The following is a 16,382-nucleotide window of genomic DNA, read 5'->3' as shown; positions in this document are numbered from 1 at the left end:
CTGAAGAATGAGAAGTCCAAGGTGAGGCTGCCCTGGAAAACTTGCCACCTGCACTTTTATTTGCTTTTAACAGAAACGTAACACGACCCGAAGCAGTCACTCCATAAAAAGCCCATTTTGGTCCAGCACATTAAGGAGGACCCAGCCTGCCCCTTCCCCACAGCCTCATTCCCTGGGCGACTGTCCCTGCAGCACCACTCTGTCCATGGTGGGCTCCACGCTTCTGGTCCCAAAACCGTCCCTCTGGGCCACGGCCACCCTCAGGGCCAGGCCTTGGCCTTCCTGAAGGCCCGGATCTCCTCGGGGCTCCGCAGGTACTGCTCGATCTCGCTGTCCGAGATGGGCTCGTCGCCCGTGAGGGCCACGGCCGGAGCGCTCGGAGCTGCCGGCCGCGGCCTCTTCCTGGGGTGGATGAGGCAGGGAGGGAGCAGCGGCCTCAGGCTGCCCCCACGCTGCTGCTTCCCTGCCCAGGGACAGCCCTGCCGCTGTGCCACCGCAGGAGAGCTGGGGGGGCCCTGCCCTGGGCACCCCTGGCCTGGGGAGTCCTTATCCAGGGAGCCCTGGCTCATAGAATCCTGGCTTGGGCAGCCCTTATCCAGGGAGTCCTTATCTGGGGAGCCCTGGCTCACAGAGTCCTGGCCTGGGCAGCCCTGGCTCGGGGAGTCCTGGCCTAGGGAGTCCTTATCCAGGGAGTCCTTATCTGGGGAGCCTGGGCTCACAGAGTCCTGGCCTGGGCACCCCTGGCCTGGGGAGTCTTTACTCACAGAGTCCTTATCTGGGGAGCCTGGGCTCACAGAGTCCTTATCCAGGGAGCCCTGGCTCCCAGAGCCCTGGCCTGGGCAGCCCTGGCTCCCAGACTCCTTATCCAGGGAGCCCTGGCTCCCAGAGCCCTGGCCTGGGCAGCTCTGGCTCCCAGAGTCCTTATCCAGGGAGCCCTGGCTCACAGACTCCTTATCCAGGGAGCCCTGGCTCCCAGAGTCCTTGTCCAGGGAGCCCTGGCTCCCAGAGCCCTTGTCCAGGGAGCCCTGGCTCCCAGAGCCCTGGCCCGGGGCCGTGTCCTGCTGGCCCTGCCCGTCCTGCTGGCTGAAGGCGCGTTTGAGCAGGAGCAGCCGGTGCTGCAGCAGGTCCCCGATGTGCTTCACCACGGTTCTCTTGTCCAAGCGGAAGCCGCGCAGCCAGGAGAGCTGGGAGGCCATTCCCAGCAGGATCTCCAGCAGCTCCCTGAGCCTGAGGTGGGCCGGGGGGGGCAGGTCCACCCCCGCCAGGCGGCAGAACCGCGCCAAGGGGCAGCAGAGGCGCGGGCCGGGCCGCAGCGACTGCCAGGCCAGGAACGCCGCGGCCGTGACCACGGGCACGGGGTGCCGGCCGGTCACCAGCCACGTCTCGCTGGCCAGCTCCACTATGGCCATGGTCCGGGCCAGCAGCTGCTCCTTGTCCTCCAGGAAGGGCGCGGGGACGCTGGCCGTGGGCTGCACCAGCCGGAAGCTGCGGGGGCGAAGGGGCCACGGTCAGGGGGAGCCTCGGGGACAAACACACCCTGCTCCTGCCGTGGCCGCTGCTCGAGGACACCAGCAGCAGTTTCTTTGTGGAAAGGGCTCTCAGGCACTGGAATTGCTGCCAGGGAGGGGGTGGAGTCCCCATCCCTGGAGGTGGCACGCCGTGCTCTGGGCTGGGTGACAAGGTGGGCACCGGGCACGGGCTGGACTCGACGGCCTCAGAGATTCTTTCCAGCCTCAGAGATCTGGGACCCCATGGTGCCTCCCTGAGCACCTCTGTGCCCTCTCCAAACTGAGGAGAACGGGGCAGGATGAGAATCAGAGCCCAGGGGTGACAAGGGAGTGCCAAAAGCCAGCCCAGCCCCAGCACACAGCGGTGTCACAGCTCAGGCCACGGCCACACCCCAGCCTCTCCGCCCAGCCAGCACAAACGAGGGCTCCAAGGGGCGGGCAGGGCCCCCTCACCTGTTCAGGTGCGTTGTCACCAGGTCTGCCAGGCTCAGGGCGGGCACCGAGAGCCCCAGCTCCCTCTGCAGGCTCAGGAAGACGCTGGCGAAGAGCTCCTGCCTGGCGTAGAGCAGGGAGCACACGGTGCCCATGGTCAGGGGCCAGCGGTGCTGGCGGCACGCCACGAACACGCAGCAGCCCCCCAGCAGCTCCTTCTTCTCCAGGCTGACCAGGTGGAAGGCGGGGAGCTGCAGAGCCCTCTGGAAGTAGGACACGGCCGTGTCCTCGAACACGGCCGGGAGCTGCAGCACCTTGCAGAGGTCCTGGACCCGCCGGATCCCTGCGGGAGCAGACGCGGAGCCAGGAATTCCAGCGCTCTAAAGCCCCTCCCAGTCCCGCAGGGCAGGCAGGCACCGGCGCCGCCCTCCCCCGGCTCAGCTCCGGCCCTTTCGGGCACTTTTCCACCACTAGGAGCAGGTGAAACAAACTGGAGCGGCGGGCAGGGAGGACGGGGTGTGCAGGAGCTGCTCTTACCTCGCTGCAGGCAGCGGCTCAGCTGCTCCTTCTGGCCGGTGCTCTGGGAATAGGCGACCTCTGGAAAACAGGGGCGGGCCAGTCAGTCCTGCGGGGAATCCAGGGACACAGACGTGCCCACAGAACCGGACTGCAACAATCAGAACTGCCTGAGGGCGCTGAGTTAGAGCAGCACCGGTAAAAGCGAGCTCTTGGCTCTCCTCTGAGCCGGGGATTCCCTCCAGACAGAGGCAGGCACCGGCCTCGGGGCTGCTCCGCTGCACTTAAAGCTCTCCTAAGAGATTTCAATGAGATTTTAATCGTCTCTTTTGAGAATAAGGGATTCCCCCAGTTTAAATGTCAAGCTCATCACCGGCTCCAAGCCAGACCCGGCCGGGAAGCGCTGCGGGTGTGCCCTGGATGGAAAACCCCGCCGGTACCGGGGGGGACGGAGGGAGGGAAGGGGAGCGGCCGGTCTGACCCGAGAGTGCCCGGCACGGCCCCGCGGGCACTCCGAGACACAGCTCGGGGAGCGCTTCGCTTCTCGGACCGCCTCGGAGAGGCCCAAACGAGCTGCGGACCGTCGGCCCTGCACCCGCCCCCCGAGCGCGGACGCTCCCGGTTCCGGTGCCGTACCCCGCAGATGCTCCTCGTCGGTGTAGGTGGTGGTGAGGAGCCCCTCGGACAGGACGCAGCCGCAGGCGGCGCAGACCAGCTGCTGCTGCGCGTAGTGCGCGTCCTCCACCAGCGACCCCGACCCGCACTCGGGGCACCGGCCCCGCGCCGCCATCGCCGCCGCCGCCGCGCCGGGGGAGCGCTGGGGCGGGCGCACCGCCAACAGCCAATAGCGGCGCCGCCCGCCCCGAGCCCACCAATAGCGGCGCCGCCCGCGGTCCGTCCCGACGCCCGCCCGGCCGAGGCGCCGCCGCTGCACGCTGCGTTCCGCCCCCGCCAGTTCCGCCGGGGGTGCCCGGTGGGGGCGGCGGCGGCCCCGGGACCGCGGCGGGAGCGGCGCCTCCGAGGGTGACAGCGAGGGGACAGCGCGTCCTGCTCGGCGGGGAGCCGCACAGCAGCGCGGCTCGGAGGCCCAGGGGCCCTGAGGGCCTCCCCCCTCCTGCCATCCCCGCCGCAGCGTGAGGCCTGCGCTGCCGTGAGGGCCCGGCCGCCCCCCGCGGTCTCTGCTGGTGCTTCAGAGAAACGCGCGGCTCTGCAGATGCGGACGAGCACAAGGAGGGGACGAGGCCCCCCTGGAACTGCTCCTGCGGAACAAAGACACGGTGCTCACAGCACTGGGTTTCAGGTGGCTTTATTTTAGTGTTCCGTACAACCAAAAGGCGTTTAAAAACAAACAGTACCTGGGCTAAAAGCAGAGAGTACAAACAGGGAGCGTGCACTGGACCCTTCAGTAATAAACAGTATATTTGATTCTTAAGGCCCTTGAGGATGTAAAACGCCAGTCCCCTGACACCAGAGGAAGGCTTTAACGGGCGCTGCCGATAAAAACGAGGCACCAGGGCTGCGCCAGGTTTTTGGGGCTGAGCAAGTCGAGGACTGGGACCCGCCGTGCCCCCAGGCCTGGGTCTGCTCGGGGAGGGGAGCCCGGGGCAGGAGGCTCAGCTCGGGCTCCAGCCAGCTCAGGGCTGGAGCTGGCACAGAAGGGCTGCCAGGGCAGGCTGTGCCAGCCGTTAAGGCCTCATCTCCGCTAGGAGCGTAACGTCGTTTATTTTGTGAACAATGGTATTATTTATTGCTTTGGTTCTGTGCAGGTCACTCTTCCCAGTGGAGAAGAAGTCTAAAATACAAGTTTATCAGTGAGGTACGGGATCCTGTGTCCAGAGATCCACGGAGGCACGAGGAGGAAACAAATCAATCCTTCATCTTCCTCAGGCGAGGAGGCAGCAGCGGCTCCAGCGAGGCCGGGCAGCACCTCTCAGAATGAAACCACCACCAAGGCTGCCTTCACTCCGAGCAGAGGGCACAGCAGAAAGGGGAGAGCGCCCTCGCTGCTCAGAGAACACTACAATGAGATAAAAGTACCTCAAGTCTTGCACGACTCGGCTCCTGAGGCTTGTCGGAGGTCAGGCTGCCCATGAGGGACAGCTCCAGACTTTTTGGTAGCAGGCATAAACAGCAATAAAAATGCCATTAGCAGCATTTCTTGGATTTTTTCTAATGAATGTTTACATCTCTGTGCACATCTATCAAACTGCTCCTCGCCACAAAACACAGCATTTGAGATCTCCAGTGGTTTGTGACACTGTAAGCAGGCTGCTCACAGGGTGAGAGTCCATCCAGCTGCTCCAGTGCCTCAGTAAAGTGCTTTCCTGAAGAGAAATGGAGTTAGAAACTCACCCCTGGGCCAGGAGTGACCCGGTAACCCAAGGATTTCCAAAGGTAGGAGTGTTTATTCCCACAGAATTCGGGCTGGGAAGCTTTAAGCTTTGGTCCTCATGAAGCTTTGGTCCTTTGCAGGGCTCTGTTGGTTTTCCAGCTTCCCTCTAAGCCTTTCATGGGCTCCCCCTGCCCTGGTAGCTCCCAGGGGTCCCCAAAGGCATCTGCTGCTTTGGTCTGTGCCCAGAGCTCAGCAAACTGCTCGGTTTGCAGCGGGGGAAGCTGTGCTGGCTGCTCCCCCAGCCTGAGGGCATGGGGAGAACACCCCTGAGCCCCCCGGGAGCCCCAGGAGCTCGGGAGTGTCCAGCACACCCTCAGCCACTCAAGGCTTTCCTCCCAGGGGCAGCAGCAGGGAGCCCCAGCCCCCGGCTGCACTGCCAGCAGGAAGCACTGCAAGGCTCCTCACCTTGCAGGGGCCCTCAAGGTGAGCCCCAGCTCCAAACCCCAGAGGATTTCTGTTTCCTCCATGCAGTGTGAAAGGGAAACGGTCACAGAGCTCCCACAGGGCACAAGGTGTGAGAGCAGAGCACGGGGCACAGCCAGGGCAGCCTCTGCCTGCTCTGAACAACCTCCAGAGCAGGAACTTAAGACACTAAGAGAAAAGCTTCTGATTTACAATGTACCTTTGGCCTGAATTCATTGGTGCCATTCCTATGGTAGAAACGTACCGTGAACCTCAATGTCTCCTACTCCAAAAAAAACCTGTCAACTTTCCCTTGAAGGACTCCTGGGAATGTCCACTCGATGAGATGAACTGATTTGGTCAGCTTATGGTCAACTTTCAGGGCATTAATTCCTTTTAAATTACAGCCCAGCTCTGAAGCTGGGCCATCTTTGGACTTCTCCAGCATAATTAATTATTATTTTAAAAACAATCAAATCCTCAAGCTCTACTGTACAAGGATTTATATTGCACTACGACTTCAGATGTGGAAAGAAAAGTAACTGATCTCTAAAAGCTGCTACAAAACAAAACCATTTTAAAAAATCTTCCTAAAGGATCATCAGCGCCTTGCTGGGAAGCAAAACACATCAAAAACCCTCCTCCTTCCCATCACAACCTGCCTTTGGATTAATGCCTGACCTCCCCAAATAATGGGAAGGAAACAAAAAATAAATATGGTAAGGTGACTTCATGACAACACCTGATGGAACTATTGATCAATCCGAGGGTTGCTCAAGGCAGAAACAGGAAAAGGCCATTTTCTGTGAGCAGCACAACCAGCACCACCAGCTCCTCACCCTCCTCTGGGGGAATTCAGTCCTTGCCAGACGCCCCCAGACCCTTCACATCTTCCCAGCTTTTTTGTTGCCAGCCATGGACACGCGGAGGATGTTTGGGGTTTCTTCCATGACTCTGACAAGCAGGTTGTCGATGTAGTCCTCGAGCTCCCGCACCTGGAGGTCCTTCCTGGTAATGGTATCCTTCTGTTTCAGCACCAGCTGGATCAGCTCATCGTGTGTCAGCTGAGCATAGGCATAGGCCGGGTCTGAGGGATCATATTTCTTGGGAGGGAGGGAGGGAGAGAAAACAGGTCAGAGCAGGCACAGGACATTCCAAACCAGACACACAACACACAGACCAGCACGGTGACAGCTGCTGCCAAACAAACCTGGTAAAGCTTAAACCAGCTGCTTCAATGCACTCTGGGAAAGCCAAATTCAAGGTAAACAGCAAGAAACGCCCACCCAGGCCTTTGCTGTTTCTTCCCATTCCTTTGAAAAATCTGGTTTTAACCCTCAAGCAGCATGAGAGGTACTGGGCAGCTTCTGCTGATTCCTCCAGCTCCCAGAACACTGCCAGGCAGGGAGAGCGAGCACAACAGGCTCCTGTGGGGCATCACACACAGTTTAGGTGGAATCAGAACAGCACAACACCCACTGCAAGTTTTCAACCCCCTTGGAACAGCAGCGTGTCAGTTTGAATCACTCAACTCCCATCCCCTCCCCTCTCACCAGAAGGAGGCACTGCTGTAATTTCAGTTCTAACTTCCCTATTTCCTCAAAAAACCCCAAAGGGAACCCGTGATTTTCCCTGCTGACCCAGGGATGCTCCCAGCCTTTGGGATCAGCCTGCCTCAAGCCTGGAGGTCTCTCTTGAGACCAGGATTATGCTGAAAGCTCCTCTCAGTCCCACTGCTGACCCAGCTGCACGAGTGTGCTCCAAGGAAGTGGCTGTGCCTGAGAACCTCCCCCACAAAACACGAGCCCCAGCTCTATTATAGGTCAGTCTGCAAGAAAATAAGCATTTAAGGACTGATCCCACTCTTGGGGGCTGACCAAAAGGATGTTCCTGTCCCAGCTATCTGGAATACACAAACTCTTCAATGAAATCAAAGCTTGGGCAGTGAAAGTGCCACTTCCCTCCGTACCTTCACACTCATTTCCAGCAGCTTTTCATTCATGGTGCTGATGACATTCAAGTTCTTGCTCTGAGGCTTGTTTGCCATGGCATTCATTGGCTTCACAGGATGGAGTCTGCAACAGGAAAAAAAAAAAAGGGACCTGTTGTTCAGGCAGAAGAGGTAACAGCAGCACGACACAGATCTTTAGACTGAGAACAAATACAAGAAATTGGGGACGATTCCCTCCCTGCTCTGTGTCCTGAGAGAAAAGAGATTCAGCTTCAGGAAGACAAGGTATTTCTAAGCCACAGGGTTTTTTAAAGTATTGTCCAGTTCTCTACTATCTTTATTGACTTAAAGCATTGGAGATAAAGCAGCAGCAGGAAGGGAACTACACCCTGTGTGTGTGATGGAAGAAAAGCCAGGTCAGGCTACACGAGGAGACAGAACACGGGGCAGTTACTCTGATCCCTCAGAAACTGGTATTTCAGCCTGACTTTCCTAATCAGAACATATTTGTGATCTTACAACATACCAAATACTTCTGTCCTGAGTGTTAGGCCTCGTCCAATCTGAACTGACATCACCAGCTGTGAGGAAGTGCTGTCATTATTTGCCCGCACAGGACTTACAGCACCGATTTTAACACAGGAACAAAATTTTCCTTCTATTCCAGCAAACGCAGGCCCAGAGGTGTCCTAGACCCCAGGCAGAGCTCTGCAGGTGAAGTCTCGAGGGCTGACAGGGCGGTGGCACCACTCCCACAGAGCAGGAGCTGCAGCTCCAGGAGCAGCCTGAGCTGCACCAGTGGTGGTGATCCCTGAGGAGCCCACTCAGCCAGGAAACGAAGCACCCCATTGATCAGGTGTCCTTTCTCCAGGTCTGACAAACAGCTCAGCCCCAGGCCCTTTGGCCAGTGGGATGGAGTGACTCCATTCCCTCCATTCCCCCTGCACTTTCCCTAAGCTCCCCCAAGAGCTGTGAGGAGCAGCTGCTCCCCCTGAGGAGCTGCACAGACCCTCCTGGAGCCAGCAGCAACCCCGCGCGGGGTGACAGCAGCCAAGCCTGACAAACCCAGCCCCAGAGGAAGTCAGGGCTGTCCTGGTCTGATCCAGCAGCCTCAGGGACAGATCTGCACCCAGAGAGCAAAGCAAAGCTCACAGCTGCACGGAGGTACCTGCTGTGATCCCCACATGTCTCACCTGTGCTTGGGAGACATGGTTTCAGCACCCCGTGGGGTTTGGTTAGGGAACGTTTCAGAGGGTGAAACCCGTGCCTGGAGAAGTTTCTTCTTGCCCGAATTTCCCGCTTTATCTGCGAAGCCCTCGGCTGTTGGCTTTTTCGGAGACTCTGCTCTACGACTTGGGGTGTCAGAGAGAAGGGAATGAGAGGAAGAGTGGGGCTGGCAAGGACTTGACAGGGAGGAAGAGAAAGCAGAAGGCTCAGAGAAGTCACACTCTGCACGCTCCTCAGCACCTGCACTCCTTTCCAGCTCTTGTTTCCCAAAATGACTGTCACACTCCCTGGAATGAGGTGTCACACCTAAGCCTGAGTCAGCTCCCTGGACACAGACCCTGGGAGCACCCACTGCAGCTGGCAGCACAGCCAAACCCCCTGGCTCACAAGCACCAGGAACGGCTCCTGCTCCTCCTCCCGGAGCAGCCGGGATCACCGGGGCTGCAGCAGAGCTCTCAGAGAGCTCTCCCTGTTCTCCATGCAAAGGTGTCACACCTCGGGGCTGCTCTCCATTCCCCAGAACACCTCTGTCACCTGCAGTGGCCCCACAGCTGACCTGGCAGTCCCCCAGCAGCTCGTCATCGGAGCCTCCCTCCGGGATCACGGGAAGAGCGGCCAGTGCCGAGCCCCGGTCGCCGGGAGCAGGAATGGCAGACCTGACATTTGTGAGAGTGACACATAAATCACCACCTTCCTTTTCTAAAGGCCTGCCACTGCTCTTACCTCTGGGTGTCACTGCAGGGGCGACAGCCTCCAAGGAGCCCCCTTGAGGGAGGCACCCACGAGCAGCTGAGCCTTCAGGGAGCCCTGGGGTGGATTTTGCACCATCCCCTGACGCAGGAACATCACCCCTTAGCTCAGCCTGGGGACTCGCTGGGGACTCCCTCAGCAGTACAGCCAGTCGTGGGGCTGGCTTTGGGGGGACAAGGACCTTGCTGCCAGCCCTCCCTGGCTCCCCTTCCCCAGGGGACACCGTGCAGGCTCTCGGCGTTGGCTGGACTTGAGGAAGTGGCTCGTTTCCAGCAGGTGGAGGTGCCTGGGGCTCTAACACGGGCACACGTTCTGCCCACTGCTTTCCACCACAGGTCTCCTGCTCCTCCCTGAGCTCGCTCTCGGGTGCCTGGTCAGCCTCTGGCACGAGGCTGTCACTGCACTTGGAGAGAGACACAAAGCCTTTGTCACCCCTCGTGCAGGGCTCAGTGCTCACACCAGTGACCTCCACAGCTGTTCCATCACTGTTCCAGGTGGGATGTGTGCTGTGCCCAGAGAGCTCTGTCGATGGGTCACCCCCTTCTCCCAGCTCACCCCCAAACCCTGCTCGCTCTCCTGCTGCCCCTGAACCCACCTGTAACCTCCCACTGGAATCCAGGGGCTGCTCTCCACCTTCCTGCCCACCCAAGCCCTCATCACCTGATGGAACACCCTGCCATTCCCCAAGGACGAAGGACACAGATTTCCCACGGCCTGGCTTGCTGCTTTCCAAGGAATCCTCAGGCTGAAGCCCAGCAGAATCCCAGTGTGGCTCTGGAGCCAGCCCAGGGGGGCCAAAAGGGGGGTCAGGCAAGGTGTCCAGAGGGTCTGGCACAGCTGTGACATCTCTGTTTAAAGCCACATCTGCAGAGCCCCCCGAAGCACCACGAGCAGGGTGTCCTGCAGAGGAACAGCCCTCCCCACCAGGCAGGCAGGAAAGGGAAGAACCAGCCTGGGAACCTGGCACTGCCCGTCCCCCACGCTTGGACACGAAGGGATTGTTGTCACTGAAAGGACAGTCAGAGGGGACAGAAGGTGTGCGTGGGCCAGAGAGACCCCGGGAAGCCTCAGAGCCCTCAGGACCCTGCCCCCAGTCAGCAGCAAAAGGATTATTTCCCCTGGCAGAGACTTGCCCAGGAAGAGGCGCTTTGGGAACAGAGGCTGCAGGATGATGGGATGAAGGGAAACGGGTGATGCTGTCGGGATCCAGGGCTCTGGATGCCCTGTCCCTCTCAGGAGTAAAGGGGTTCTTGTCATTCCAGAGCTCTGCAGCAAAAGCAGAAGTGAGAGAGGCAGGAGAACTAGTGATGTTTTCAGAGTCTGGCACTTGGACTGTCTGCCCCACTTCAGAAATAAAAGGATTATTGGCACTGCTGATACGGTGCACAGAGAGAAAAGCAGGGAGGGGGTCAGGTGCAAGAGTAGGAAGCGTGGCTTTGGGTTCCTCCTCTGGAGACAGGCCCAGTCTGCAAAAAGGGACAAAAAACTCGCATGTCACTTGCAGATGCAACACGAGGCAGGAACAGACAAGCTCTAGCACCAGCCTCCATCAGCTCTGCCGCTGGAGATGAGCTATACCTTAAAGAGACCTCAGAGAGAGGTCCCCTGTCTGTGAGACTTTACATCCTTAACTGCACCTTTACCAAGCACTGGGCTTATGTCAGAACTCTCCTGCTGCAGAGCTTGGTTTTGCTGCTTTAAGCACCGTCTCTTTGCACCCCAAGCAGGTTTAGTAGTACGTAAAACACTGCACAGGCAAGAAACTTAGACTTAGAAGCACTGAAAAGGAGGAGTTAGAGTTAGGGACACACACAGAACACAGCCTTATTAGTAGGGCACACCTACATATACATCTAATAAACCTCATACAAAATTTATATATTTGTATGAAGGATAAAAGAGCAGAATTTCCGAAAAAGCCTTGCCTACAAATCCACACAAAATCCCTCTGTGTTGCTGTGAACGATGCCAGAAGCAGAAGGGCTCCAAGGCTACCCTTTGGAAGACCACAGCCAAGTAGGGAAGAGGAAAGCAGAGACGTTAGAACGGGCATTTCAGACCCTGGGGAGGCTGCAGCCACACAGCTCAGACAGAGTTAGTTTGTGCAAGAGATCCAGCAAGAAAATTCACCCCTTCAGCACCTGCCAGGTGCCTCCTGCGCTAGAGAACCACTATTTCAGCATCACTTACAAGGAGCACCCCTACATCCATCTTTTTTTCACCCTGAGGAAGAACTTGGGAGTTGCTCTTTGCTATCAAAGCGCCCAAGGCCAGCGTAAAACCCGCAGGTACCCACAGAGCAGCACCTGAGCCCAGGTGTGGCAGGCACAGCCCACTGCCACCTGCCACCAGCACTGCCCACCCCGACTCCTGCCAGCAGCTGGGACTCACCTGGGTTTCACAGCTTTGGTCTTGGCTGGTGCAGCTTTCTCGGGTTTCCGTTCCTCCTCACAAGGGCTGAGCAGCTGCTTGGTTGTGACGGCCTCCTCCGCGTGCTGAGCGTCTCCTGACGGGCTCCCTCTGCCCACATCTGCTGGGGCTTCGGGGCATTTGGCCTCCTCTTCACTCTTCTCTTCTGGAATTGTGTTTTCCTCACTCTGCAGGGTCCTGTCGGGAATAACCTCAGCATCGCTGGGCTTCACCGTTTCCTTCTTCCCAGTGACCAGGGAGAGCAAGGCAGACTTTTTGTGCTCTGGTTTTTTGGTCTCTCTAACAGCCTCGACGCTTGGTGGAATGCTGGTGTCCAGGTGCTCCTCACTGCTGAGCAGTTTGTATGATGGCAAAGTCATGGACTTGAAGGTCTCCAAGGATGTGGAGCCAGAGAAAGCCTGCCCAGGAGCGGTTCTCCCCATCTCTTCAGGTGATTTAGTGGGCCTGGAGGACAGGTTCTCCTCTGAAGCAAAGAGCTGCTTCCTCCTGAGGTTGTGAGGAGAGGGGGAAGAGGTTGGAGTCTTGTCCTTCGTCGTGGTCTCTTCCATATAGATGTGACTGCCATTGATGCACAGACTAGACTTGGACACGGGATCGCTTTTGGATTTAAGGCCACTGAACAAAGAGAGCCCATCCTTTTTGGTGTGGTTAGTGGTTCCTTGGGTTAGCTGCCTACTGTCCAAAAAGGCTGGTTTACGAGATTTAAACAGAGGAGAAGGAGCTGGCTTCTGTTCCGGCACACTTTCAAAGGATCCTGGAAAAAAAAACAGGGAGAAATTCAAGACGCAAGAACAATCTTTTCTCTGACACTACTCACAGCCTCAGTGCCAGCAGGGACTTCCTATGGATTTGTTCAGAAAGGAGAATTTAACCAGTGCTGTGAAAAGTGTAAAGAGCCCTTCGGGGGAAGGTTTTGTGCCAACACTCACGTTCTGAGGCAGGAGAGGTCTCGGGCTCCTCCTCATCCCACTGCGCCTGGAAGTCGCTGGGCCGCAGCCGAACCCTCTGGGTGAGGGGCTGCTGAGTGGGCAGCACTGACATGGACTGGGACAGGGACGTCTTCTGCAGGCCGGGCTTGGAGAACAGCGCTTTGAACTTGGATTTCTTCTTCTCCTTCTCCACTGCCTCATCCTCGCTGTCAGCAGGGGAGTGGGAGGTGCTGGGGACGATCTCCGACGCCGTGTCCGAGAGGCCGCTGCTCCTCTTGCCCTTGAGCTTGTCTTTGAGCTTCCCAAAGGGAGAGCGGGGCTTGTCCTTCATGGACAGGTCAAACATGCTGGCTGTCATGTTGCTCCTCATGAACTGGATATCCACCTCGATCTCCCCTCTCTCTTTCTCCTTCTTCCCTGGTTTGGAGCGAAGCTTGTACCACCTGCAGCAACAAGGAGATTTCTTTAAAACCACCAGCAACTGAGAACACAGAGGGCGCTTATGGCTGAAAAATCAGCCCACAGTGGAGGAAAAGAAAGCCTTTTATCTTACGGTGACGTCACGGTCACAGCCCCAGGTGGCAAAGAAAACATTCCTTATCATAAACAGAAGGTTATTAGTAAGATTTGGTTTAAAACCAGATCAGGAAGGGTTAAAAAAAAAGGAGAAAAAACAGAGGCACAATCATGGAATTCCTGTATTTCAGCTCAGCCACTCTCCTCTGCCCTTTCATCTCTCCTCCTGACACTGGCAGGGGCCACGGCTTTGAAGTGGAGCGAGAGCAGCAGCCTCAGAGCTGCACACGCGTCCCACGCCCTCATACCTTTCATTCCAGCTCCTTAATGCCTCTTAAGCCAAGGCAAGGAACCCCTAATCAACACCAGAGAGCCAGCCCCAGCCTCACAGACCTCGGGGATTTCCACTCACCTCTCCAGGCTCGTGACTGGCACGCACCAGGAAGGGCATTGCTCAGCCAGAGCCTTCTCCCTCCCCAAACGCAGCTCCCCAGTGTGGAGCTCGGCGTGGGCAGTGCCCAGGGCATCCCAAACCACAATCCCACCACCCTCACGCCCTCAACCACCCCTCGGTGACACGCAAACCGCATCTGAGCCAGCACAGAGAATGATCAGCACTGCACACCAGTATGGTTTTGTTTGTTGATGGAACCGCAGCATTCCCGACCCCACAGAACCCATAGGAAAGGCTGCCTGGAAACTGCTTTGTTTCCTCCTCCTCGCCAGCTGGAATGGGAAAATAAAGGCAGCAAACAGAGCATGCAAATGTGCCCTGCCATCAAATTTGCACTTCAACCTCCAAAGGTATACTGGGAGCAACAAAAGAGAACAGGAAAAGGTGATCTGCTCCAGAGAAAATTCAAAACTAATGGGGATAACCCAAGGAGATGGATTCAGGAATCTGCTACAGACACTTCAGAGGGAAATGCAGAAGAAATTCCTCCCTCTGAGAGTGGTGAGGCCCTGATCCTGGAGAAGCTGTGTCTGTCCTGTCCCTCAGAGTGTTCAAGGCCACGTTTGGAGCAATGTTCGAGTGGAAGTTGTCCCTGCCCAGGGCAGGGGGTGGAACAAGATGGGCTTTAAGGTCCATTCTGGGATTCTGTGACTCTAAATGAACACTTGAGTGACAGTCAGGTGCTCTGGCCTGGGGTTTCAAGACACCCAGGGAAGGGCTTTTAATCAGGAGACCGAGGCTTTGCCCAGTCCCTGGAGCTGCAGCAGCCCGGGAATCACAACCCCTTTGCCTTTAACATGAGCCAGCACTGGGCACTTTTGTTCCAAAGTGATTTCTGGGAGCATCCTGTGCTTGCAGGGCTTCGGTGCCACAATTGAGCCACGGGCAAACACCGTGTTCAGCAAAGCAGCTCAGCCCCGCTGAAAGCAGCACCCCTGGAAGGAAATCACGGACTGACACACCCCCCAAACCACAAAAAAATCTCATTAGTGGCATTTGTGGTGTTAGCAAGCACCTGTCAATCAAAATCAACACCTATCTATTTTCCAAATAAAACTAGCCCTTTATGGCTACACATCACCATGGCAGCAAGAACAAAACAGGCATCCAACAGGAAACCGAGGGCTGGAAACAACTGAAAACGTGAGAAATTTCCCCAGGAGTACCAAAGCTGTGTTTTTCCTCTTTTCTCCCCCTCAATTTTCCTTTGCCCAGACACAAAGGAACGCGCCCGGGAGCCCGAGGCACCGGCCCTGAGCTCTGCTGACCAAGGGGCTCCGCAGTGTAAACACAGCAGAGTCTGACACAGCCTTAATGAACCCGCGGCCTAATTAAGCCTTGCCAAGCGGGGACGGCTCGGCGGCGCTGCTCAGGTGAGCCAGGGGAGGAAGGTGACTCACAGCACATTACAAGGGCTGCTGACTCCCTGTAAAACCCTCCCGGGCACCACCCCTGGGTTTCACCGTGTTTGTGTTCAAAGCAGCCAGCGTGACACGGGGCTGGCGCTGGGCAGGAGCGGCCCCGGCTCGGAGTCAGCCCGTGGAAGGTGGAATTACCCACCCTGGCACGCTTTTTGTTAGCAAAAATAAATAACCGGCTGTCGGAGCCCCTGCTGGAAGGAGGACATCAGGCTTCGGGGGTCAGGCTGGCTGTTTCCTCTGCAGTGTCAGCGCTCACACGGAAATGTTTGAAAATCAAGCCCAAGGACCAGGCAGGACCGGCTGGAACAGCTCCTAGGGCTCACCTGCTCCGAGGAGTCACCCCGTGGGCACCTCTGGGGCTTCCTGTGGGGAACAAGAGCCCCCCACCAGAACCCCCCCCCACACTGCTCTGGGGCACAGGGTGACCCCCAGACTGCGGGACACACGGGCTGCCATGGGGGCACAGGGGTCTCCCCCACACCTGAGGAGCACAGAGGGAACAGGGACATCCCACGGGGAGCTGGGGCTCCTCACAGAACCTCACCCCCTTCAAGAGGCGCCCCTCAACGTCCTCCCCAGCCCCCCGTGGGGCACAGAAGCCCCCTCCTCGCTCTCCCACACCTCCGAGGCGCGCACAGCTCCCCTCCAAACCTCTCCCTGGCGGCCGTGGGGCTGCGACACACCCCCCCAAAAAAACAACCTCCGCAGGAGCCGGAGGGGCCACCCCATCCTTCTCCCCAGCTCCCGCGGGACACGGGGCACCCTGGGACAGCCCACCCCTCTCCCGCGGGACACAGCAGCCCTCGCCTCCCGCTGGCCCAGGGCGTCCCAGCGGAGCCCCCCCGGTCGCACCTCGTGTGCCGCCGGCCGCCGTCGTCCCTGAGCGCGGCCAGCTCCACCTCGGCGCGGCCCAGGAACTTGTCGGCGCCGGCCAGGGCGCGGTGCAGCACCGTGAGGCGCAGCGCGGCGGGCCGCGCCGGCAGCTCGAACGTGGCCTCCTCCCGCCACAGCGGCTCGCCCCGGCACCGCTCGGCCACCGACGTGCGGAACTTGTCGCGGCCCAGCGCCATCACCGCGTACGCGTCGCTGCCGCCCGCCGCCGCCTTGGCGCGCAGCCCCCGCGCCCGCAGCACCGTCACCCGCACGTGGGTGGGCGCCCAGCCCGGGGCCGCGCCCGCCATGGCAGCGAGCGACCGGCGGCGCCGGGGACGGGGCCGCGAATGGGACGGGACGGGACGGGCCGGCAGCGGCGGCGGCGGCACCCGGGGCGCCCCGCCCCGCCACGCCCCTCTCGCGAGAGCGCGGAGAGGGCGGGGCCTGAGGGGGCGGGGCCTGGGTGTACAGGTGTGTACAGGTGTGTACAGGTGTGTACAGGTGTGTACAGGTGTGTACAGGTTAGTGTGCATGGGTGTGTACAGGTGTGTACAGGTGTGTACAGGTGTGTACAGGTTAGT

At 58.6% G+C, this 16,382-nt stretch overlaps 2 protein-coding genes across 2 annotated transcripts; both read right to left on the bottom strand.

The window, feature by feature from the left end:
• Positions 1-37: 37 nt before the first annotated feature.
• On the bottom strand, positions 38-3,266 carry BRF2 (BRF2 RNA polymerase III transcription initiation factor subunit). Its single transcript, XM_053966298.1, has 4 exons — positions 3,093-3,266; positions 2,478-2,537; positions 1,962-2,283; positions 38-1,485 (listed from the first exon to the last, which is right to left on the bottom strand). The coding sequence occupies exons 1-4, from the start codon at positions 3,244-3,246 to the stop codon at positions 261-263; spliced, it is 1,761 nt and encodes a 586-aa protein (XP_053822273.1). The 5' UTR covers positions 3,247-3,266; the 3' UTR covers positions 38-260.
• A 480-nt stretch (positions 3,267-3,746) lies between these two features.
• RAB11FIP1 (RAB11 family interacting protein 1) lies at positions 3,747-16,109 on the bottom strand. Its single transcript, XM_053966285.1, has 7 exons — positions 15,781-16,109; positions 12,538-12,980; positions 11,570-12,362; positions 8,395-10,644; positions 7,220-7,325; positions 6,090-6,353; positions 3,747-4,780 (listed from the first exon to the last, which is right to left on the bottom strand). The coding sequence occupies exons 1-6, from the start codon at positions 16,107-16,109 to the stop codon at positions 6,135-6,137; spliced, it is 4,140 nt and encodes a 1,379-aa protein (XP_053822260.1). The 3' UTR covers positions 3,747-4,780; positions 6,090-6,134.
• Positions 16,110-16,382: the final 273 nt, after the last annotated feature.

This window comes from Vidua chalybeata, chromosome 28, assembly GCF_026979565.1.
Source record: "Vidua chalybeata isolate OUT-0048 chromosome 28, bVidCha1 merged haplotype, whole genome shotgun sequence".
Classification (NCBI taxonomy): Eukaryota; Metazoa; Chordata; class Aves; order Passeriformes; family Viduidae; genus Vidua; species Vidua chalybeata.
The sequence above is the reverse complement of the archived record's forward strand: the minus strand, read 5'-3'. Positions and strand labels throughout refer to the sequence as shown.